Genomic DNA, 25665 nt, shown 5'->3' on the forward strand with positions numbered 1-25665 from the left:
GGAAGCGAGAAAGAGGGCAGGGGATGATGGCGGGGGGTGGGGGCATTAAACTGCTAGCAGGAACACAGAGGAAATGCTTTAATGTGCTGCTTCAAACCAGGTTCGGGTTAACCCCGCCTTAAGGTCAGCCTAGATCAGTCATCAGCTGACCTGACCACACCAACCTGGACAGCTTTCACACTGTGGGGACAAGACAGACCAGTTCAAGTTACAATGGCAGAAAAGTTAGCTGAATATAACCATATTTCTTAGAAAAGACAAGCCGCACACTCTGTGCCTCCGATGCAATACATTTAACAAACGTTTCCACAGCTATGTTGCCTTCAGGGTTTCATCTATAACCATGTTTCTAACTAGCTGGATAAGTGTGTGTATGTAAATGTGTGTGTGTTTGTTTAAAATGTGCGACTGATCAGGATATGTGTGTCACAAGTTCAACACATAAACAAACACTAAACATCAGGAGTAATTGAGGGTTTACAGTGGGGAATAGTTTGATTCAAAGGGCTTTATTGGCATGGGAAACAAGTTTACATTGCCAAAGCAAGTGGAATAGATAATAAACAAAAGTGAAATTAACATTGGCAGTAGAATGGCCTTACTGATGACCTCAGTGATTTTTAATGTGGCACTGTCATAGGATGCCACCTTTCCAACAAGTCAGTTTGTCAAATTTCTACCCTGCTGGAGCTTCCCCGGTCAACTGTAAGGGCTGTTATTGTGAAGTAGAAATGACTAGGAACAACAACGGCTCAGCCGTGAAGTGGTAGGCCACACAAGTTCACAGAACGGGCCCGCCGAGTGCTGAAGCGCATAGCGTGTAAAAATCATCTGCCCTCGGTTGCAACACTCACTACAGAGTTCCAAACTGCCTCAGGAAGCAACGTCGGCACAAGAACTGTGGGTTCTCATGGCCGAGCAGCCGCATACAAGCGTAAGATCACCATGCGCAATGCCAAGCATCGGCTAGAGTGGTGTAAAGCTCGCTGCCATTGGACTCTGGAGCAGTGGAAATGCATTTTCTGGAGTGATTAATCACACTTCACCATCTGGCAGTCCAAAGAACGAATCTGGGTTTGGCGGATGCTAGGAGAACGCTACCTGCTCCAAGGAATAATGGTCTGGGGTTGATTTTCATGGTTCGGGCTTGGCCCCTTAGTTCCAGTGAACGGAAATCTTAATACTACAGCATACAATGACATTCTAGATGATTCTGTGTTTCCAACTTTGTGGCAACAGTTTGGGGAAGGCCCTTTCCTGTTTCAGCATGAAAGTGCCCCCATGCACAAAGACAGGTCGATACAGATGGTTTGTCGAGATCGGTGTGGACGAACTTCACTGGCCTGCACAGAGCCTTGACTTCAACCACATTGAACACCTTTGGGATGAATTGGAAAACCGACTGCGAGCCAGGCCTAATCGCCCAACATCAGTGCCCAACCTCACTAATGTTCTTGTGGCTGAATGGGAGCAAGTCCCCGCAGCAATGTTCCAACATTTTCGTGGAAAGCCTTCCCCAGAAGAGTCGAGGCTGTTAAAGCAGCAAAGGGGGGGGACCAACTCCATTTTAATGCCCATGATTTTTTAAATTCGATGTTTGACGAGCAGGTGCCCACATACTTTTGGTCATGTACTTTTGTATTTACAATGGATTTTTGTGCTTCACTGGTTGCCCTTTTAGTGTGGCAACCGGTCACAAATATTGCTGCTGTGACGGCACACTGGTGTTTCACATAATAGATATGGGAGTTACCAAAATTGAATTGTTTTCAATTTCTTTGTGGGCCAGTGTATTCTGAGGGGAATATGGCTCTCTAATATGGTCATACATTTGGCAGGAGAACAGAACCGTTATTTTAAAAGCATGAGAACCGGTTAATCTAGTCCAACAAGAAAACGTTCATGCAAAGCCCTCCAGTATCTGCCTGGAAGCTGAAAATATTTGCCTGTGCTTGTTAAGGTTACCTGCCCCTCCCCCTCTAGCCTACTGATGTTACATTGTCGCTTGATTCAGAACATGGGGAGTTTTTTTAATTAGCTAGAGAATAATGAATTAACATGTTCAACGTTGGTTACGGATACCATAGACCTAGTTATCCCGTTTCACGTTGGATTTATTAACATAAAAAATTGTAAGACATGTTTTTAAATTCTGGTGCTGCTCTGCACACACAAGCTTTTTAGCTAAATTAGCTAGCACAAGCTTGTTAGCTAGCTAGCTGACAGGACATTTGAAGTTCCTCTGTAGAAGACGCTCCTTTATATATATATATAGATATATATATCATCACTAAAATCGACAGTAATGTTCATCATACCAGCTCCATCCTGGCCTCAAAAGAAAACCGAGCCTTATGCCGGTAATAAAATCCTATTTTCAGCTTGAGCTTCCTTATCAAGTTCTCTACATGCACAGTGAAGCTCAGCTTATCAACCCACACACCCAAATAGTTCTACACTTTAACTTGCTCTATAGTATCTCCAGCCAATGGAGCAATGACATGATTTGGAACATGCCTGGCATTTGAAAATACCATTCATTTTGTTTTACCCAAATTTAGAATCAGCATTAAATCATACAGATTCTGTTGTATGTTTTATTCTCTTTGGGCATTTTCAAAAGCTAAAGATGAACTACTACCACTTGAATAAAGAACAGTATCATCTGCATAAAAATGAACATCCGCTGTTTCAATAAGATCCCCAATGTTCTTCATATACAAAATGAACAGCAGTGGGCCCAAAACAGACCCTGCGGAACACCTGAGCACACCTCTATGGACTCAGATTTACAACCATCTGCCATTACACATTGTGTATGATTTGATAGGTAATTTATAAACCAATCTAGAGCATGACCAGTAATTCCACAACATTTTAACCTTTGCACTAACACAGCATGGTCCATGGTATCAAAAGCCTTCGACAAATCAATAAAAACAGACACACAATGTAGCTTCTTATCAAGAGCACAGTGGCTGTCATTTAAAACCTTCAATGTTGCTGAAACAGTGCTGTGGCCAGACCTAAAACCTGATTGGTTTCCATTTAAGATGTTGTTTTCTTGGATGTAGACCTTTCGCTGCCTACTAAGGACTCCAATACAGACAATTTTGATATGGGTTCATAGTTGTCAAGCAGCGAAGGATCTCCACCTTTCAGGAGAGGCATTACAAAAGCAGATTTCCATAACTTGGGGATTTCCTTAACGTCAAGCGTGAGGTTAAAAATACATGTTAAGGGGGAGCAATGATGTCTGCCGCTAGGTGTAGGAGGCGGGGGTCTAGTTCATCAGGGCCAGGGGATTTTTTTCCCATCAATTTCTTTCAGGGCTTTACACACTTCTGAAACAGAAGGATGAAAAGGAGAACCTGGTGGATGAGTGCACAGAGGTGTCAGGTAAATTCATAGGGGGCTCAATTATACCTTTGACCTTTTCAAATAAACTGCCTGCATCTTGAACGGCAAGAAGTCATACCAGTTAATACTATAGCGAATTGGTTAGGTTACTCATGTTGGCTCATCTGATGTAACATTAGCTAGCTATTGTTTGCTGTCTGACTTTATTAGCAGGCTAATTTTCACACCATAAACTCAATAATTTTATCAGATTTGGCTAATGTTGCTCAACATTTCTCTGGCTAGCTAAGGAGAATTCAATCCAGCTAGCAAGATACTTAACAATGCTAATACTTGATCCACCACACTTTCTCCCTCACCACAAACTTTCCAAATGCCAGTAGTTTTTCGGTTACGGCTCATGAAGTACGCTTCATCACCTTCTCACCCCCATCTCCGTGGTCAGGCTTCTCACCTAACGTTACCTCTTCGTTATCGTTCAGGGGATGCGCTGCTGTAACTGGCAAGCTGCCTTTCCAGAGCGCGCGCTGATGCTGTAACTAATAAGTTGGTTGTCTCTTCTTTCTTCAGTTGTGTTCTGCGCTGCATTCTACGGGGGGTGATTCATTCCAGAATTAAGCCTTGTGAAGCTACTGATACCTCTCACCAAGTCACCTAACGTCTTCCTAGCGCCATAAAATAACAGCATGAATTAACATGGAATGTCAATGAAGACAAGTTTGTTTCTAAGGCGTCAAACTGCTGACGCATTCACGTCACACGTAGACGTAGTGTTCATGTCACATAACATGTCAGTTTGTGTGTAAGTTTATTATGAACGATGTTACCATGAACATCTACATGTTAGTTTAAGTGTCTGTTTTAGTTCATCAATTTCATATGTCGATTTAGCTAAAAATAGGCCTATTACCTCAATGCAAAAAAATTATTAAGCTAGTTGATATCGCAGCCACCGTTACTGTGTAGATATGCCTATTTCTCGCATCAATACAAACATGAGGGCATCTTGGTAGCCTAGTGGTTAGAGCTGTAACTGAAAGGTTGCAAGATCGAATCCCAAAGCTGACAAACTTTCTTTTTTCTCTATTTTTTTTGCCTGAGCAAGGCAGTTAATCCACTGTTCCCTGGGCGACGAATACGGCAGGCAGCACCGCTCTGATTCAGAGGGGTTGGGTTAATCTCTTGGTGTTAGGGGGCAGTATTTTCATTTTTGGAGAAAAAAAAACGTTCCCGTCTTAAACGGGATATTTTGTCAGGAAAAGATGCTAGAATATGCATATAATTGACAGCTTTGGATAGAAAACACTAACATTTACAAAACTGTAAAGATATTGTCTGTGAGTATAACAGAACTGATGCTGCAGGCGAAAGCCTGAGAAAAATCCAATCCGGAAGTGCCCCAGGGTTTGAAAGCGCTGTGTTCCAATGACTCCCTATTCAGCTGTGAATGTACCATCAATGAGCTTACGCTTTCTACCTATTCCCCAAGGTGTCTACAGCATTGTGACGTAGTTTTACGCATTTCTGTTGAAGAATAGCCGTAGGCAGCCACATTGCGTAAGTGGTCACATGGTGGCTCCGAGAGAGATTCTCGCGTAAAATACAGAGGTAGCCATTACTCCAATCGGTCAGAGTGAAAAAATTAATTGTCCCGTCTGATATATTATTGAATAGATATTAGAAAAACACCTTGAGGATGCATTCTAAACAACGTTTGCCATGTTTCTGTCGATATTATGGAGCTAATTTGGAATATTTTTCGGCGTTGTGGTGACCGCAATTTCCGGGCGATTTCTCAGCCAAACGTGAAGAACAAACGGAGCTATTTCGCCTACAAAAATAATATTTTGGGAAAAAATGAACTTTGGCTGTCTACCTGGGAGTCTCGTGAGTGAAAACATCCGAAGTTCATCAAAGGTAAACGATTTAATTTGATTGCTTTTCTGATTTCCATGACAAGTTTACCTGCTGCTAGCAAGGCATAATGCTATGCTAGGCTATGATAAACTTACACAAATGCTTGTCTAGCGTTGGCTGTAAAGCATATTTTGACAATCTGAGATGACAGGGTGATTAACAAATGGCTAAGCTGTGTTCCAATATTTCACTTGTGATTTTCATGAATAGGAATATTTTCTAGGAAGATTTATGTCTGTTGCGTTATGCTAATTAGTGTCAGATGATGATAACAGTCCCGTTCACGGGCTTGGCGTCACTACAGGTTAAATGCGGAAGACACATTTCAGTTGAAAGCTTTCAGTTGTACAACTGACTAGGAATCCCCCTTTCTGTTTCTTTATTGGAGGTAGCCTAGGTGTCTAGTGACGCATTCAAAATAACTCTGAAGTTGGCAATCTCTGACTTCCGACTTCAGTGCTTTCAAGACAACTGGGAACCCTGGGGGGGTGAGCTCACACTGGGATTTTTCTTTTGTTTTTAACAGTCATCCAACTCTGAATCCCTCTCCCCGTCTTCTACACCCAGGCTGCTGTGGTCAGAGAGAGGTTGTACATTCCTGGAGGATATTATCTCCTCATGGCCACAGTATAGAGAGAGAGAGAATTTTCATAGAGGACAAAGGAATTTCTTCCACCTCACAGGCCCTGAGGTCCGAACAACATTTATGTTCTGGAGAAGGTATAAAAGATTGAAGAATCCAGCTACGAACTGGTCCGTTTGGTACAATTTTGTGAAACTCATGGGAGACAATACGGCCACATTACCATAACGCTGTTTATATAATAGCCTCAGATATGTTTACATCTAATTGTTAAGTGAGGATGATACTGTTTGTAAAATTGTGTAATGTGATTTTGGACTGTTTAATGAAGGAAACTCCAATTCCCTTTTGAGTTTTAACTAAATCAGAGGACTGCCCATGAGCCCAGTTAGGGTCGGGCATGCTAGGACAGGCCCTTTTCTGCAACTCCAAATTTTAAAAAACACTGAGAATTTCTCAACAGGCCATGTTTCCCTCAATTACGAGAGGACAAAGGTTGCAGACCACCTTACCTCGATAATAAGAGGGCCAAGATTTGAGTAGATGACTGAATCTTTTAATATTAACCATACCACGTGGTTAAACTCTTTAGACTATCGATACCAACAGAATAAGAGCAAGTCTTTGATATGAATTACTAGTCTGCAGCTAGGAATTCGGTATCAATGAACGCGAAGACCGACAACCGCTGAAACATCTATCCATAACGAAATTAATGAATGTCACTCTGAACTATCCATTCTAACCACGTCAGAGAAGGCGGACAGACTCTCCAACAGAAACAAACTTTTCAACAGAAACCCCGACGACACACTGAGCGTAAATATATATATTGATGGCAATTGTTCCTGAATGAGTGAGCGTTCATGTGCAAAGGATTAGCATTTCAATTGTTATAATTATCAACTGTGTGTTGTCTTATCTCAGTCGACACCCACTTCCCTTTTTTACAACAAGCCGCTATGCCGGTTTAGCCCACTAGGGCACATTCCCCTATCATTTCTTGTAACCATATTTACTTTGTTTGTGTGTGCACTTCTGTGATTTTTTGGAAGTTAATAAATCAATTATTTAAGACAATTGATGTATGAATGACTCAGAGTGAAGACAATTTACGACGCTTGGAATGAGACTAACGTGAGATAAAGAATAAGTCATTAATCAGAAGACTAATTGATCAGAAATAAAATATCTGAAAACTTATATTAGGAAAATTATAACTTTAATCTGAATATTTTCCTTGGTGCCCCGACTTCCTAGTTATTTACATTTGCCTGATTAGTTAATCACCAAATGCTAATTACAGAGAATCTTTGATAAAAATTAAGTCTTCAGTTAATGATAGTAAAGACATGACACTGGCGTCTTTCTCTGACCTGAAAATCAATGATGTCATGATTTGACCTCATTTTTTCCCCCCACTTCCCAGTTTAAGGTATTAACAGACACAATCACTGTCACCATGCAATCCTTCGTCTATACATTTCTGTGGGGATGTCTTATGGTTAAAAGCAGGGTTTGAATTGATGGGATATGTGAGGATTTTGGCCTTGTTATAGAGAAGTGCAAAAAGCATATGTTACCACTTGTTTGCTTAGTCATAGGAAAAGCAACAGTCCAGATTTTATAAAGTGATCTAGGCTGTAACAATGATAAACTCCACAATTATTTCCAGTCTACTAACCTATCGAAGGTCTTGCGCAGCCTAAACATCACCAGGAAATGTGGTTGGTTTATTAAATGCTTCATAATGTAGAGCTATGCAACATACCAAAAAGTTAGAATCGGTATGGGTCTATTCATCGACCAAACACAAACATTATTCGGGAGAATCCCAGCCTGTTTTGATCACAGATCATAATGAATCCTGAACATTTAAGCTGTTTGTCATTGATTTAGCACACAATTGCTTACATATTTGATACACGTGTAGACCTATATTTAATCTGGAATTGACAAACAAAAGCCTGACTAGGATCCTGACTTTCCCCCATGTCATTTATTACCAATTAGGCTAAATGTAGGCCTATTAATTTGCATAGGCTAACGATTGTGATTAATGCTATTTACCATCTTCTGCTTTTTATGAATAAACAGGCATCAGAGTAAACATATTTCAATTCCCCCCACACACAATACATGTATTTTTTATTTCACCTTTATTTAACCAGGTAGGCTAGTTGAGAACAAGTTCTTATTTACAACTGCGACCTGGCCAAGATCAAGAAAAGCAGTGCGACACAAATAACAGAGTTACACATGGAATAAATAAACATACAGTCAATAATACATTAGAAAAGGTCTGTGCAAATGAGGTAGGATAAGAGAGGTAAGGCAATAAATAGGCCATAGTGGTGAAATAATTACAATATAGCACTTAAACACGAGTGATAGATGTGCAGAAGTTGAATGTGCAAGTAGAGATACTGGGGTGCAAAGGAGCAAAATAAATAACAGTATAGGGATGAGGTAGCTGGGTGGGCAATTTACAGGTGGGCTATGTGCAGTGATCTGTGAGCTGCTCTGGCAGCTGGTGTTTAAAGTTAGTGAGGGAGCTATGAGGCTTCAGTGATTTTTGCATTTAGCTCCAGTCATTGGCAGCAGAGGAAAGCCAGCCAAAGGAGGAACTGGCTTTGGGGATGGCCAGTGAAATATACCTGCTAGAACGCCTTCCTTTGGGCGGGTGCTGCTATGGTGACCAGTGAGCGGAGATAAGGCAGGGCTTTACCTAGCAAAGACTTATGATGACCTAGAGCCGGTGGGTTTGGCGATGAATATGATGCGAGGGCCAGCCAACGAGAGCGCGTACAGGTCGCAGTGGTGGGTAGTATATGGGGCTTTGGTGACAAAACGGGTGGCACTGTGATAGGATGTAGTCTATTTGCTGAGTAGTGTTGGAGGCTATTTTGTAAATGACATCGCCAAAGTTGATGATCGGTAGGATAGTCAGTTTTACGAGGGTATGTTTGGCAGCATGAATGAAGGATGCTTTGTTGCGAAATAGGAAGCCGATTCTAGATTTAATTTTGGATTGAAGATGCCTAATGTGAGTCTGGAAGGAGAGTGTACAGTCTAATCAGACACCTAGGTATTGTAGTTGTCGACATATTCTTAGTCAGAACCGTCCAGAGTAGTGATGCTGGGCAGGTGCTGGCAGTGATCGGTTGGAGAGCATGCATTTAGTTTTACTTACATTTAAGAGCAGTTGGAGGCCACGGAAGGAGCGTTGTATGGCATTGAAGCTCGTCTGGAGGTTAGTTAACAGTGTCCAAAGAAGAGCCAGAAGTATACAGAATGGTGTCGTCTGCATAGAGGTGGATCAGAGAATCACCAGCAGCAAGAGTGACATAATTGATGTATACAGAGAAGGGGGGAGTCCCGAGAATTGACCCCTGTGGCACCCCTATAGAGGTGGCCAGAGTTCCAGACAACAGGCCCTCCGATTTGACACACTGAACTCTATCAGAGATTAGTTGGTGAACCAGGCGAGGCAGTCATTTGAGAAACCAAGGCTGTTTAGTCTGCCGATAAGAATGTGGTGATTGACAGAGTCAAAAGCCTTGGCCAGGTCTACGAGTACAGCCGCACAGTATTGTTTCTTATCGATGGCGGTAATGATATAGTTTTTGACCTTGAACGTGGCTGAGGTGCCCCCATGACCAGCTCAGAAACCAGATTACATAGCGGAGAAGGTACCTGTGGAATTCGAAATTGTCGGTGATCTGTTTAACTTGGCTTTCGAAGACCTTAGAAAGGCAGGGTAGGATAGATATAGATTTGTAGCAGTTTGGGTCTAGTGTGTCTCCCCCTTTGAAGAGGGGGATGACCACGGCAGCTTTCTAATCTTTGGGGATCTCAGATGATATAAAAGAGAGGTTGAACAGGCTAGTAATAGGGGTTGCAACAATTTCGGCAGGTAATTTTAGAAAGTGAGGGTCCAGATTGTCTAGCCCAGCTGATTTGTAGGGGTCCAGATTTTGCCGCTCTTTCAGAACATCGGCTATCTGGATTTGGGTGAAGGGGAAATGGGGAGGCTTGGGCAAGTGGATGTGGGGGGTGCAGGGCTGTTGATCGGGGTAGGAGTAGCCAGGTGGACGCCTTAGCCTTTGCTTTCCTGTGTATATTGGTTCCTAACTTCCCTGACAAGTTGCATATCGCGGGAACTATTCGATGCTAATGCAGTACGCCACAGGATGTTTTAGTGCTGGTCAAGGGCAGTCAGGTCTGGAGAGAACCAAGGGCTATATCTGTTCCTGGTTCAAGCATTTTTGAATGGGGCATGCTTATATAAGATGGTGAGGAAAGCACTTTTAAAGAATAACCAGGCATCCTCTACTGACGGGATGAGGTCAATATCCTGTCTCCTAGAGATGAATGTACTTAGGTGTGAAAAGTGCAAATCAATCCCAGAACAACAGCAAAGAACCCTGTGAAGATGCTGGAGGAAACGGGTACAAAAGTATCTATATCCACTGTAAAATGCGTCCTATATTGACATAACCTAAAAGGCCGCTCAGCAAGGAAGAAGCCACTGCTCCAAAACCGCCATAAAAAGCCAGACTATGGTTTGCAACTGCACATGGGGACAAAGATCGTACTTTTTGGAAAATGTCCTCTGGTCTGATGAAGCAAAAATGGAACTGTTTGGCCATAATGACCATTGTTATGTTTGGAGGAAAAAAGGGAGGCTTGCAAGCCAAAGAACACCATCCCAACCGTGAAGCACGGGGGTGGAGCATCATGTTGTGGGGTGCTTTGCTGCAGGAGGGACAGGTGCACTTCACAAAATAGATGGTATCTTGAGGAAAGGAAATTATGTGGATATATTAATTGAGTGTATGTAAACGACTGACCCACTGGGAATGTAATGAAAGGAGTAGAAGCTGAAATCAAGCATTCGCTCTACTATTCTGACATTTCACATTCTTAAAATAAAGTGGTGATCCTAACTGACCTAAAGACTGGGAATGTTTACTTAGTTTTTCACAATTCCTGACATTTAAACCAAGTTTAAATGTTTTTGGTTAAAGTGTATGTAATCTTCCGACTTCAACTGTATTCATGCATTAAATGCGAATACCTGGGAGGCAAAATAAGCTAAATAAAACAAAGATATGCCCATATGTGTGTCACATACACATGGCATCTCTGATCTGCTTGCCTCAATAAATTAATACTAGGACATTGGTAGCCAGGATTAGCTATATCAAATCAAACTTAGTCACGTGCCCCGAATACAACAAGTGTCGACCTTACCGTGAAATGCTTACTTACAAGACCTTAACCAACAGTGCAGTTCAAGAAGAGTTTAAGAAAATATTTACCAGATAATAAAAAGTAACAATAACGATGCTGTATACAGGGGGTACCGGTACCAAGTCAGTGTGCGGGGGTACAGGTTAGTTGAGGTAATTTGTACATGTAGGTAGTGGTGAAGTGACAATGCATAGATTAACAGTGAGTAGCAGCAGTGTACAAAACGGGGGGGTCAATGTAGTAGCAGTAGCAGCGTATCTAGTCTCCTAATAATTGCATAACGGTGCAAGTTAGACACGTCATGTTTTATTAGCGTTTTTTAAAATTGAAGTATTTATTTAACAGGGCAAGTCGTGATAATAATTTACAATGACGACCTACCCCGACCAAACCCTAACCCGGACGACACTGGGGCAATTGTGCTTTGCTTTGCCTTGTCACATTTTATGCACCCAGCTAAGGCCTTGGATGGATCAAGTTACACTGAGATGGGCACAGGGGTATATGTACAGTCATTTTTAGTGTGGTGGCAAATTAGTTGAACAGGAGAAGAGGATGTGGTTGCTTGTGGAGGGAGATCAGTGTGGGTGGTGGGTAGAACAGCTGCAGTAATGCTGATTGGTTGCTCTGGCTCATTACATCTTGACTAACAGCTGAAAAGCCGTCATTAACATACTCCAGGAGATGGCAATATATTCAGTATTCACTAAGTGAAGTAGCCTACCATCCCCATTTAACAATTTGTATTCATATATTAAATAAATGATACTACAGCACATTCAATTACATAATTGTAGGCTATAGACTACTCCTGTGTCTACCTTGTACAATAACGTAATCATTGAATGAAATCGCGTACCCGTCCACGTTTATAATTTAATTGATCCATTAAATAAGTAATACTAGCACATAAAATTACGTTATTGAACACTAGCCCACTCCGCTATCGATACAGTAAATAATGTTGCCTATGTGCTTTTGACAATACGGGGCAACAGGGTAGCCTAGTGTTTGAGCGTTGGACTAGTAACCGGAAGGTTGCAAGTTCAAACCCCCCAGCTGACAAGGTACAAATCTGTCGTTCTGCCCCTGAACAGGCAGTTAACCCACTATTCCTAGGCCGTCATTGAAAATAAGAATTTGTTCTTAACTGACTTGCCTAGTTAAATACAGGTAAAATAAAAAATAATGGTTTGTTGGAGGGTGGGGCTCAAGCTGCATCTCTGTTGCACCCCACATCCCTGATCACATTTGTAGGATTTTTAATGAATTTATTTGCAAATTATGGTGGAAAATAAGTGACCAACAAATGAGAACAAAAAATCCAGAAAATCACATTTGTAGGATTTTTAATGAATTTATTTGCAAATTATGGTGGAAAATAAGTATTTGGTCACTTACAAACAAGCAAGATTTCTGGCTCTCACAGACCTGTAACTTCTTCTTTAAGAGGCTCCTCTGTCCTCCACTCGTTACCTGTATTAATGGCACCTGTTTGAACTTGTTATCAGTATAAAAGACACCTGTCCACAACCTCAAACAGTCACACTCCAAACTCCACTATGGCCAAGACCAAAGAGCTGTCAAAGGACACCAGAAACAAAATTGTAGACCTGCACCAGGCTCGGAAGACTGAATCTGCAATAGGTAAGCAGCTTGGTTTGAAGAAATCAACTGTGGGAGCAATTATTAGGAAATGAAAGACATACAAGACCACTGATAATCTCCCTCGATCTGGGGCTCCACGCAAGATCTCACCCCGGGGGGTCAAAATGATCACAAGAACGGTGAGCAAAAATCCCAGAACCACACGGGGGGACCTAGTGAATGACCTGCAGAGAGCTGGGACCAAAGTAACAAAGCCTACCATCAGTAACACACTACGCTGCCAGGGACTCAAATCCTGCAGTGACAGACGTGTCCCCCTGCTTAAGCCAATACATGTCCAGGCCCATCTGAAGTTTGCTAGAGAGTGTTTGGATGATCCAGAAGAAGATTGGGAGAATGTCATATGGTCAGATGAAACCAAAATATAACTTTTTGGTAAAAACTCAACTCGTGTTTGGAGGACAAAGAATGCGGAGTTGCATCAAAAGAACACCATACCTACTGTGAAGCATGGGGGTGGAAACATCATGCTTTGGGGCTGTTTTTCTGCAAAGGGACCAGGACGACTGATCCGTGTAAAGGAAAGAATGAATGGGGCCATGTATCGTGAGATTTTGAGTGAAAACCTTCCATCAGCAAGGGCATTGAAGATGAAATGTGGCTGGGTCTTTCAGCATGACAATGATCCCAAACACACCACCCGGGCAATGAAGGAGTGGCTTCGTAAGAAGCATTTCAAGGTCCTGGAGTGGCCTAGCCAGTCTCCAGATCTCAACCCCATAGGAAATCTTTGGAGGGAGTTGAAAGTCCGTGTTGTCCAGCAACAGCCCCAAAACATCACTGCTCTAGAGGAGATCTGCATGGAGGAATGGGCCAAAATACCAGCAACAGTGTGTGCAAACCTTGTGAAGACCTACAGAAAACATTTGACCTCTGTCATTGCCAACAAGGGGTATATATATAAGTAAGTAATGAGAAACGTTTGTTATTGACCAAATACTTATTTTCCACCATAATTTGCAAATAAATTCATTAAAAATCCTAGTGTGATTTTCTGGATTTTTTTTCTTCTCATTTTGTCTGTCATAGTTGAAGTGTACCTATGATGAAAATTACAGGCCTCATATTTTTAAGTGGGAGAACTTGCACAATTGGTGGCTGACTAAATACTTTTTTGCTCAACTGTACTCCAGAATGTTATGAGGAGTGATCAGATGAATTGCAATTAATTCAAATGAACTGAATCCCCCAAAAATATTTCCACTGAATTTCAGCCCTGCCACAAAAGGACCAGCTGACATGTCCATGATTCTCTCGTTAACACAGGTGTGAGTGTTGACGAGAACAAGGCTGGAGATCACTCTGTCATGCTGATTGAGTTCGATTAACAGACTGGAAGCTTTAAAAGGAGTGTGGTGCTTGGAATCATTGTTCTTCCTCTGTCAACCATGGTTACCTGCAAGGAAACGCATGCCGTCATCATTGCTTTGCACAAAAAGGGCTCACGGGCAAGGATATTGCTGCCAGTAAGATTACACCTAAATCAACCATTTATCGGATCATCAAGAACTTCAAGGAGAGCGGTTCAATTGTTGTGAAGAAGGCTTCAGGGCGCCCAGGAAAGTCCAGCAAGCGCCAGGACCGTCTCCTAAAGTTGATTCAGCTGCGGGATCGGGGCACCACCAGTACAGAGCTTGCTCAGGAATGGCAGCAGGCAGGTGTGAGTGCATCTGCACTCACAGTTAGGCGAAGGCTTTTGGAGGATGGCCTGGTGTCAAGAAGGGCAGCAAAAAAGCCACTTCTCTCCAGGAAAAACATCAGGGACAGACTGATGTTCTGCAAAAGGTACAGGGATTGGACTGCTGAGGACTGGGGGAAAGTCATTTTCTCTGATGAATCCCCTTTCCGATTGTTTGGGGCATCCGGAAAAAAGCGTGTCCGGAGAAGACAAGGTGAGCACTACCATCAGTCCTGTGTCATGCCAACAGTAAAGCATCCTGAGACCATGTGTGGGGTTGCTTCTCAGCCAAGGGAGTGGGCTCACTCACAATTCTGCGTAAGAACATAGCCATGAATAAAGAGTGGTACCAACACATCCTCCGAAAGCAACTTCTCCCAACCATCCAGGAACAGTTTGGTGTCGAACAATGCCTTTTCCAGCATGATGGAGCACCTTTGCCATAAGGCAAAAGTGATAACTAAGTGGCTCGGGGAACCAAACATTGATATTTTGGGTCCATGGCCAGCAAACTCCCCAGACCTTAATCCCATTGAGAACTTGTGGTCAATCCTCAAGAGGTGGGTGGACAAACAAGAACCCACAAATTCTGATGAACTCCAAGCATTGATTATGCAAGAATGGGCAGCCATCAGTCAGGATGTGGCCCAGAAGTTAATTGACAGCATGCCAGGGCGGATTGCAGAGGTCTTGAAAAAGAAGGGCCAACACTGCAAATATTGACTCTTTGCATCAACTTCATGTAATTGTCAATAAAAGCCTTTGACACTTATGAAATGCTTGTAATTATACTTCAGTATTCCATAGTAACATCTGACAAAAATATCTATAGACACTGAAGCAGAAAACTTTGTGGAAATTAATATTTGTCATTCTCAAAACTTTTGGCCACGACTGTACATGGATTTTATGTTGTATGTTTTTTTTTTTTTACCCCAACACCGTTTTCATCAATTTATATAGCAGACCCTCATGGTAAATTGAGTCGAAAGCTTTTTTGAAATCATCAAAGCATAATAATACTTTTTGCTTTTGTTTTGTTTGTTTGTCAATTAGGATGTGTAGGGTGAATATCTGGTCTGTTGTATGGTAACTTCGTAAAAAGCCCATTTAGATATTTGCTCAGGACGTTGATTTCACTGAGGAAATGTAGGAGTCTGCTGTTAATGACAATGCAGAGGATTATTTATCTGACTGCAACATCAGATGACACACACACCCACACACACAGTCTTAAGTGGGTTATCAGCCTCTGTCTGGGCATGTAACACTCTATTTCTGCCTTAAAAGGGAAATGTTTCTCTGTTTTGTCACTGTGGAATAAGAATAATATTCCTGCTCTAACACACAGGAATGTCTAGTGGTATATTTAGTATCACACACACACCATCAGACGGGGTTACCGTACATTTCTCCAGTGTTTGCTTTCTTACACCAAATCTTTTACGCAGAACATGACACATTTATACCTCAGACAGCCCTTCTCACTACCAGCACCCCTCCTTCCTCAGCTCCACCCTTCCTCCTCACCTCTACCCCTCCCTTCTCCACCCCTTTGGCTTCTCCTCACTTGCACCCCTTGTCCTCACCTGCACCCCATCGCCCTCCCTCACCCCTTCCCTCCTCACCTCCACCCTTTCTCTAGCTCTCACCCAATGTCCCTTCTCAATTCCCCCTTCTCTCCCTCCAACTGACATAAGTTTTATCATTGCTTTAAAACAGGGACAATTTTTAAGATTTTCTGAAGAATTGGAGGTATGTCTCATTGCTGTGCTTAGACTATAAGATCATGTTGAAATGTTTGACAAATGTAACTCTTTCCTCTCTTTCTCTCCCTCGCTCCGTCTCCAGTGTGAGTCTGATGAAGAGTAAGTTGGATCCAGAGGGCTTGGGGATCGTGCTGCTGGCTCCGTTCCTCCTGGAGTTCTTCCCTGATCAGGTAACTGAAGAGGAGCTGAGATACTTCAAAGCTGCAGCAATATCCATAAAACAAACTGCGAAGACCGATAAACAAGAAATATCTTTGGCATATGCATGTACGTACATGAGCGCTTCCGTTTTGTTAGTGGTTTGTGGCTGACGATGGATATGAATTTGTTGAATCAAATCTTTTACAGCAATGCAATGGTGACCGAAATGTTTAAATATATGTTTACACAAACCCCTGCTCAGACAGGGTCTCAGTGGCAGGGAACCATTTCTGAAGAGAGGGAGAGCGAGAGGCAAAGGGAAAGAGGTGGGAAAGGGAGGTGGGGACAAAGAGAGAGGAGCGGGAAGTGTGTTAAAGTGATCAGGGCTTCGGGGACTCACCAGAGGAATGGCCCTCGGCCACAAAGAAATTATACTGCCATTAGCCAACTGGAGACACACACACAGACTGAGGTTATGGTTTCACATAAACACACTCACACAGTCTATTAGCATTCTGGAACGTCCCAACAAAGTGTTTGGGCCTGTGTCGTTATTGACTGGTTTCTAATATAGGCTGTTCTGTGGGATTGGGGTTAGGGTTTCACATGCGTACACACACACATACGTGTGTTATGGGTTTCAGGCTAAAGTATGCTGAATTGTCTGTGGGTTAGAGAATGTTCTCTAGTCAAACTGTGGGTTCCGATATACCCACATCTTCCAGAGCAGAGTTATCGACACACACACCCCAGGGATGATTGTTAACTGGTTTATATATTGTGTTTACAGGATACTGGAATCCCAGACTCCTTCCCTGTCTACCACTACAATGGCCTGAAACAGTCCAACCACAATGAGAGGGTAAGATATATGTAACCGTGAAATGGCTAGCTAGATAGCGGTGGTGCGCCCTGATAGCGTTTCAATCGGGTGACGTCACTCGCTCTGAGACCTGAAGTAGTTGTTCCCCTTGCTCTGCAAGGGCCACGGCTTTTGTGGAGCGATGGGTAACGATGCTTTGAGGGTGGCTGTTGTCGATGTGTGCAGAGGTCCCTGGTTCGAGCCCAGGTTGGGGTGAAGAGGGACGGAAGCTATACTATTACATTGATGCTGTTGACCCGGATCACTGGTTGCTACGGAAAGGGAGGTCAAAAGGGGGGTAAGAATGAGAATGTAATGTGTGTGTGCATACTGACTGTGTGTGTGTGTGTGTGTTTCTCTTTGTCAGGTGGAGTATGTGCAGGGTTCAGCCCTGGTCCTGGGCTTTGAGGACCCCATGGTGAGGACAGATGACACTCCAGTGAAGCGCTGCCTCCAGACCAAGTGGCCCTACATAGAACTGCTGTGGAATACTGACCGCTCCCCTTCACTGAACTAACTCAATGCTAGGGTCGTAGAGGACTGACTGGTCTCTAAAGGAAAGAAGGCCACAAAGACTGAGAGACACAGTGCATGTACACTGCTGCACACACAGGAATTTGCTCACTGTCCTGGGCAGGCGAAAAACACACACAGAACATATATGCCACTACACACATTTGACATACAGACACACTTGTTTACTGTTAACTCTGTTGTTTTACATGACTGTAAATGAAGTCACAGGATGTTTTTGGTTTGTTGTAAAAAGCTGAAAGACTTATCACTCTATAGATGACTCTGTTTTATACTCTGGGATATATTCACCTAATAAGAACTACATATAAAGGAGATAGCTGACCTCGTTGGAATGTAAACCTTTAACTGACTGACTGGATCTATGCTTCTGTACCACCCAGCTGTCTGACTGTTAAAGAGAAACAACCAAAGCTTTTTCCAAGTGCACACACACACACTCTCCTATTCTAACTACAGCTAAGTTAGTTTGACCTCTTAGTACTGAGGCAGGGTATCCCTGACCCAGATTAGGTTTACTGCATTATCTCCATTGAAATAGTCCAGGAGCAGCCTAAATCTGGGGCTGGGAAACTAGCCTCAAGGGTTTTCACAGGAGATTAGAGTAAAAGGGTAACGCACACACATACACACACCCTGGTGTTTACAGCATAAAGGGACCAATCACAGCAGCAATATGAGGAAATTCCTCCTGTTTAGTGGTTTGACCTGGGAGTAGAACCTTTGGCTGGTTTTGACTTCTCTCTTCATACCAACACAGGAAGTGATATGGTATTCATGTATTTATTGCCCCCCCACCCCCCAAACTAATAAACCCGTTTTTCTTCACTTGTGTGTGGGCTTGTTCGATGTTGCAGGCGACTGTCGACTAACTAATCTACACATCACATTGCATCGTAGTCTCACCTAACCATCCGTCTATTTGCATCATAAGTAACTACTCATCATTGTTTGTAGATCAGTCAGTCACAATTTACCCACAATTCATCATTGATTTCAACAGAATGCTCTCGAACATGGCCTGTATGTATGTGCTTGCATGTCTGTCAGTCTGTGGTGTATGTGTGTTATTGGAAAGGGGATATCTCTGTGTTTGTTGGATGAGTCTGGGAGATGGAGAGAACAATAACAGATGGTTGAACTATTGAGCGCACACTGAAACTCATACAAATTAGAATGCTTTTACCTAGTGAATGACCATCATAACACAGGCATGTGGCACACCAAAGAGAGGAGCACTACTCTTGTTCTAGTCCTCTCGGTGTGTGTGTGTGTGTGTACACGCACACGCATGTGTATCCTCGCCAGGTAAAGTTTCTAAGAACTGATATCCTGTTGAATATCTGAAGTCTCTCTTTTCATTCTGTTCATCTTGGATTTACACGAAACAGTTGAGAAAGAACAGTCCACCTCAACATTGTTCAAAAGGGCAATTTTAAGAGTGATGTTCACGTGTGTGTGTACACTGGGTTAAACTGTCCACCTCTGGGTGCCTGCACACAGCAAGAAGAAACATGCTCACACAGCATATGTGCTCTATGAGAATGGCAGGTATACAGGCACGGTACATTCTATGTTTGTGTCTGTCTGTTGTTGGTCACCATATGCATGTGTGAGACCATATGCTCGTCTGTAATGTAATGAGCCACAATGGTTCCATCTGTCTCTGGAGTTCAACATTAACTCAGGAAAAAAAAAGGAACATCCCTTTTTCAGGTGCCTGTATTTCAAAGATAATTTGCAAAAATCAAATACCTTCACAGATCTTCATTGTAAAGGGTTTAACCTGTTAGTGATCCCTTCACGCGCCAATCCCTTTAGAGGGATCGATTTGACAACATCCAGTGAAATTGCAGAGCGCCAAATTCAAACTACAGAAATATCAATATTCAAGATAACCGAAAATATAAGTGTAATACATCAAAATAAAGCTTAACTTCATGTTAATCCAGCTGCAGTTTCAGATTTCAAAAAGGCTTTACGGCGAACGCAGACCATTTGATTATCTGAGGACAGCGCCCTGAATACAAACACATCAAAATAATTTTCAACCAGGCAGGTGGTGACACAAAAGTCAGAAATAACAATATAATAAATGCCTTACCTTTGAAGATCTTCTTTCTGCACTCAAATGTCCCAGAAACATCATTTTGTTTGATAATGAACTTTAAACTTTAGAGTGTTTACTATCCAAATCTACCAATTTTATGCATATCTTAGCTTCGGGGCCTGAGTAACAGGCAGTTTAGTTTGGGCACGCTTTTCATCCGGATGTGAAAATACTGCTCCCTATCCCTAAGAAGTTTTAAACACTGTTTCCCATGCTTGTTCAATGAACCATAAACAATTAATGAACATGCACCTGTGGAACGGTAGGCAATTAAGGTCACATTTATGAAATCTTAGGACACTAAAGAGGGCTTTCTACTGACTCTGAATAACACCAAAAGAAAGATGCCCAGGATCCCTGCTCATCTGTGTAAACGTGACTTAAGCATGCTGCAAGGAGGCATGAGGACTGCAGATGTGGCCAGGGCAATAAATTGCAATGTCCGTATTGTGAGATGCCTAAGACAGAGCTACAGGGAGACAGGACGGACAGCTGATCGTCCTCGCAGTGGCAGACCACGTGTAACAACACCTGCACAGGATCGGTACATCTGAACATCACACCTGCGGGACAGGTACAGGATGACAACTGCCTGAGTTACACCAGGAACGCACAATCCCTCCATCAGTGCTCAGACTGTCCACAATAGGCTGAGAGAGGCTGGACTGAGGGCTTGTAGGCTTGTTGTAAGGCAGGACCTCACCAGACATCACCGACAACAACGTCGCCTATGGGCGCAAACCCACCGTCACTGGACCAGACAGGACTGGCAAAAAGTGCTCTTCACTGACGAGTCATGGTTTTGTCTCACCAAGCGGGATCGATTTGGAGGTGGCGGGTCCATCATGGTCTTGGGCGGTGTGTCACAGCATCATCGGACTGAGCTTGTTGTCATTGCAGGCAATCTCAACGCTGTGCGTTACAGGGAAGACATCCTCCTCCCTCATGTGGTACCCTTCCTGCAGGCTCATCCTGACATGACCCTCCAGCATGACAATGTCACCAGCCATAGTGCTCGTTCTGTGCGTGATTTCCTGCAAGACAGGAATGTCAGTGTTTTGCCATGGCCAGCGAAGAGCCCGGATCTCAATCCCATTGAGCACGTCGGGACCTGTTATTTCTGAGGGTGAGGGCTAGGGCCATTCCCCCCCAGAAATGTCCGGGAACTTGCAGGTGCCTTGGTGGTAGAGTGGGGTAACATCTCACAGCAAGAACTGGCAAAACTTGTGCAGTCCATGAGGAGGAGATGCACTGCAGTACTTAATGCAGCTGGTGGCCACACCAGATACTGACTGTTACTTTTGATTTTGAACCCCCTTTGTTCAGGGACACATTATTCAATTTATGTTAGTCACATGTCTGTGGAACTTGTTCAGTTTATGTCTCAGTTGTTGAATCTTGTTATGTTCATACAAATATTTACACATGTTAAGTTTGCTGAAAATAAATGCAGATGACAGTGAGAGGACATTTCTTTTTTTGCTGAGTTTACATTAGCAGGGAGGGAGGGAAAGGGTAGATTGAGATGGAGATAGAGGTACGGACAGCAAGAGGAGTGCCGAGAGACGTAAGGAAAGAGATTGAGAACAGCAGAGGGAAAGAGAAGGAGGGGTAAAGGAGGAAGAGGGCATGCGAACGGGAGGGGTTAAGGAGAGTTGGGGAAACTTGTCTGAATTCTCCATCTGGTAGGTCAAGGTTGTTCACTGTGACTCCCTCTCATCACCATGCAGCCTCAGATTCTATAACACACACACTCAGACACACACAACATACACAACCCCACCTGGTTCACATCACTTGTCTGAAAATATGAAGAAGTGGTTTACAGTAACATCCTAACTTTACACACGCACACAGTGACATAGAAATGCATACGTTTCAGCCTAAGTACTTCATTTTGGTCCATAGCTAAATAAATTGTTACTAAGGTCATTACAGATGTTTGGACAATGTGGTCCACATAAGTCATGTTACTCCAACACAAATGGACATAAAGCATCTCCTAAACATGTTCCTCATAACAGCTGAGAAAGACCAGTACTCCCCAGCACACAGTCACAGTTTTACAGCTCACTATGACTATATGAGACTTCCCGTCTTTTGACAACAAACATTCTAAAGTTCAGATTAAATTAAAACTCTCCTGATGCTGATTAGGAGCAGACTGAGTTAATGCAGAAACACACACACAGGACACACACACACTGGAGGAGTGATGTGATCATAGTGGATTTTTCTGCTTTGATATGATTACACTGTATATCTACAGGATGTTGGCTATGCAGGCAAGATGGCTAAAAAAAATGCACACCCACACATTGTGTCTGGATCAGAATAGGCTACGAGTTTATTTATAGCTTAACTTTTGGGAGAGGACTCGCGCAGGACAGGGGATTGGTAACGCGTGCGTTGAAAACCCATCACACACATACACACACATAGGCCTATACACACAAACACATTTCGACACACATACGACGTGATAGGCCTAACCCGTCTTTAGTTTTAGTGCTCAGGCTGGCGTGTTTAACTTTAGATCTCAGTAATAATTACGCGATATAATTACCGGTGATTATTCTTTAATGGAAGGAAACGCACCTCATTAAACCGGTGCGGTCAGAATAAACGGTTTAATAATAAAACACCGCGAAACCCGAGATCTGTAATATCAGACATATCAGTATCACCACACTGACTGAAGTCATGTCATATTATATGGCCATTGTGCGTGCGCGTGTGTGTGAGCGAGCGAGAAAGAGAGATAGATAATTAATACATCCAGTTTATAATATTTATTGCTTCACGATCAAAACCTACGAAATGAGAAAATCGCTTTTTTCCCCATAAAACGATAGCTTGATGTAGCAGCCCCTTGGAGCGCGTTCTAATGTGGTCTCGATGCGGTCTTGGAGGGGGCGCGGGGTCGAAGTGTTGCGCAACCGGGGCGCGCACAGAATACAAGCGCGACGCCGCAGCGACAGGAGTCTGGCTACAGGCTGCAGAGTGTGTGTGAGTGAGAGCATCTATAGATCTGACCTGGAGGAGAGTGTGTGTGTAGCTTGTGTGGGAGACAGAAGGGAAGAGCGGAACGCACGGGCACAACTTTGGATAACTCACCCGGCAGGACAGAAACACCTCTCTCGCTCCATCTCTTCTATCATCTATCTCTCTCCTTGCTAACGGATTCAAGCGGCGTGATAGACTACTGCTCTGGCTGCGGGGAAGGTGTTAATGTGTGCTTATAGGATGTGCACGTTCGGTGGGATGTTGTGTCGCGTGGTGCCGGTGCTGTGGCTGGTCCTTTCGGTGGTCTCGGGGTTCAACCTGCATGCGGAGCGCCCGGCCGTGTACGGAGGACCAGAGGGGAGCTACTTTGGTTACTCCGTGGACTTCTACCGACCGACCCCCGAAAGCAGCACGTGAGTCCGAGACAACAGTCCGAGACCACAACTATCACTTTAAAACATTGCATTTTTTATGTTGTTCATTTAAATTTGGAACAGCCTACAAAGGTCTGCGGGTTCATGTTGGGTTAATATGAATTAGGTCTGGATTCCCAGAAAAACAACATGTCCGAACAGAGAGATGGGTTCACTCTCCTAATAAAATAGTAGAATAGAATATCATTAATTCAACAGGAAATTCGTCTCGCAAGTGAACACAAATACAGTTACAAATGTCACAGAATAGTAGACTAAGTTGGGACCGTTTTCCAAGCACACCAATATTTCATAGTGCTAGTAGCCAACTGTACTTATGCTTTCTGTGCTGACTCTGTAATTTGTAAAGGAACTGAGGACGGTTTTATTACCAAGATGCTCCTATCATGTTTCTTGTTTCAGCTCCTTAGTTTTATGCACTGGATAAGAGCTTCCGCTAAATGACAAAAATATTAATGTGTCTTGCCCAATGAATATGTGTCATTATCTGTCTCTATAGCAGTGTGTGTGTCTCTATGTGCTAAAGACCATTTATTTCTCTTAAGTTTTGTGTGAACATTCGGTTAGTGGCATTATATCTCTGTCATGACTGTGTCCCTGCAGGTTGAGTGTGTTGGTGGGAGCGCCCAAGGCCAACACATCCCAGCCAGGCATCATAGAGGGAGGAGCTGTCTACTACTGTCCCTATCCCCCAAACCCCGACTCCACCAAGCAACCCTACAGCTGCACACAGATACCCTTCGACAACACCAGTGAGTTACACCATGCTGTGTGTGTGTGTGTGTGTGTGTGTGTGTGTGTGTGTGTGTGTGTGTGTGTGTGTGTGTGTGTGTGTGTGTGTGTGTGTGTGTGAGTGTGTGTGTGTGCGTGTGTGTGTGTGTGTGTATGTGCTAGTTCTGCTCGTACAAAGTTCATGAGTGAGGATGAAGGGGTTAACTCCTGCCCATGTGGTTGGCTTCAGGTTTCAGGAGCACAGAAGAACTGTACGTGTGTGTGTGTGTGTTCCTGTTAGAAGTGTAATTTCACCCGATGCACTTCATCCGGACAAATAACAGAACACAAGAGAGTGCCCTCACCTCTAATGTGTGTAAGTGTGTGCATGTTCCGTGTGTGTGTGTGTGTGTGTCACGTATACTCCCTCTCCGGCCTCTAGGTCATCAGAGGGCCATAGAAAAATAACTACTATTAATTTCTATGAGAAAGATATGTTAGTGGGTGGTGGCTGAATGCATCTGTCTGTCTGGTGTTCTGGAATTCTGGTACTGTCACCCCTGGTTCTTTACTGAAAATGACTTCCTGTTGCACTAATCAGTCTATTCTGATAGGATGGGCAATCAATTTCATAGAGATGAATAACTCCTCTACTCCCGTTCTCCCTAAATCTCTGCCTCGCTTCCTCTCTCTCCCCCTCTCTCCCTCTCTCCCTCTCTCCCTCTCTCCCTCTCCCCTCTCTCCCTCTCTCCCTCTCCCTCTCCCTCTCTCTCTCTCTCTCTCTCTCTCTCTCTCTCTCTCTCTCTCTCTCTCTCTCTCTCTCTCTCTCTCTCTCTCTCTCTCTCTCTCTCTCTCAATTATCCTGGGGAGGGGTAAAGTGTGAGTGTGTATGAAGCGGTCAGGGGGCTAGTCTGGGGTAAACTGTGAGCACATGGGAATTTAGTTTCCCTTTGAGACTGGAGGGGATAAGAGGGAGGGGAGGTCTGCTTTTATTAGATCTTCAAATTCATCCTGTGTGTGTGTGTGTGTGTGTGTGTGTGTGTGTGTGTGTGTGTGTGTGTGTGTGTGTGTGTGTGTGTGTGTGTGTGTGTGTGTGTGTGTGTGTGTGTGTGATTGATGTGCATGGATCTGGTGGATATGGCTAGAGTTACTGTAGCCTCATTAATACAGGTACAAACCAGCGACATGAGAGACACACATCCACACATATCATCTATCATCACACGCACGCACGCACAAGCACACACACACACACACACACACACACACACACACACACACACACACACACACACACACAGAGCAATACTGGGTAGGGCCTCAGTCAGGGAGAAAGACAGGGAGATGAGGGGGAAGGAGAGAGCGTTTGAAGGAATTAAGCAATAAGACTAGAGAGGGTGCAATATGGCGATCAGTGGCATGGCTGTGGTGCGCCTGGCCTGGTGCAGTCAAAGGGAAGCCACTTACTGGGTTAGGGGTTAGGAACAGTGCAGGTGCGCATGAGGTCATTCTAATGACAAAACATGGCATAAGATGTATGGGGATTGTTCACTCAAATTTCATAATTAGTTCAACTCTTTCTTACCTTGTCGTCTAGAATGGGTCAGGAGAAACTGCGGTCTTCAGTGTGTGTGTG

At 43.5% G+C, this 25665-nt stretch overlaps 2 protein-coding genes across 3 annotated transcripts in view; both read left to right on the plus strand.

The window, feature by feature from the left end:
• mindy3 (MINDY lysine 48 deubiquitinase 3) overlaps nt 1-18596 on the plus strand; it is a 50699-nt gene extending 32103 nt beyond the window's left edge. For both annotated transcript variants that reach the window (XM_024393739.2, XM_024393749.2), the window contains 3 exons: nt 16314-16401; nt 17163-17234; nt 17602-18596. In XM_024393739.2, coding sequence (XP_024249507.1) covers nt 16314-16401; nt 17163-17234; nt 17602-17751 — 310 coding nt within the window. In that variant the 3' untranslated portion in view covers nt 17752-18596. The remainder of the gene's footprint in view (nt 1-16313; nt 16402-17162; nt 17235-17601) is intronic.
• A 4232-nt stretch (nt 18597-22828) lies between these two features.
• Nucleotides 22829-25665, plus strand: part of LOC112244635 (integrin, alpha 8) — a 59188-nt gene continuing 56351 nt past the window's right edge. The window contains exons 1-2 of the mRNA XM_042310654.1: nt 22829-23297; nt 23922-24070. Coding sequence (XP_042166588.1) covers nt 23110-23297; nt 23922-24070 — 337 coding nt within the window. The 5' untranslated portion in view covers nt 22829-23109. The remainder of the gene's footprint in view (nt 23298-23921; nt 24071-25665) is intronic.

The sequence above is a fragment of the Oncorhynchus tshawytscha genome, linkage group LG03, assembly GCF_018296145.1.
Source record: "Oncorhynchus tshawytscha isolate Ot180627B linkage group LG03, Otsh_v2.0, whole genome shotgun sequence".
Classification (NCBI taxonomy): domain Eukaryota; kingdom Metazoa; phylum Chordata; class Actinopteri; order Salmoniformes; family Salmonidae; genus Oncorhynchus; species Oncorhynchus tshawytscha.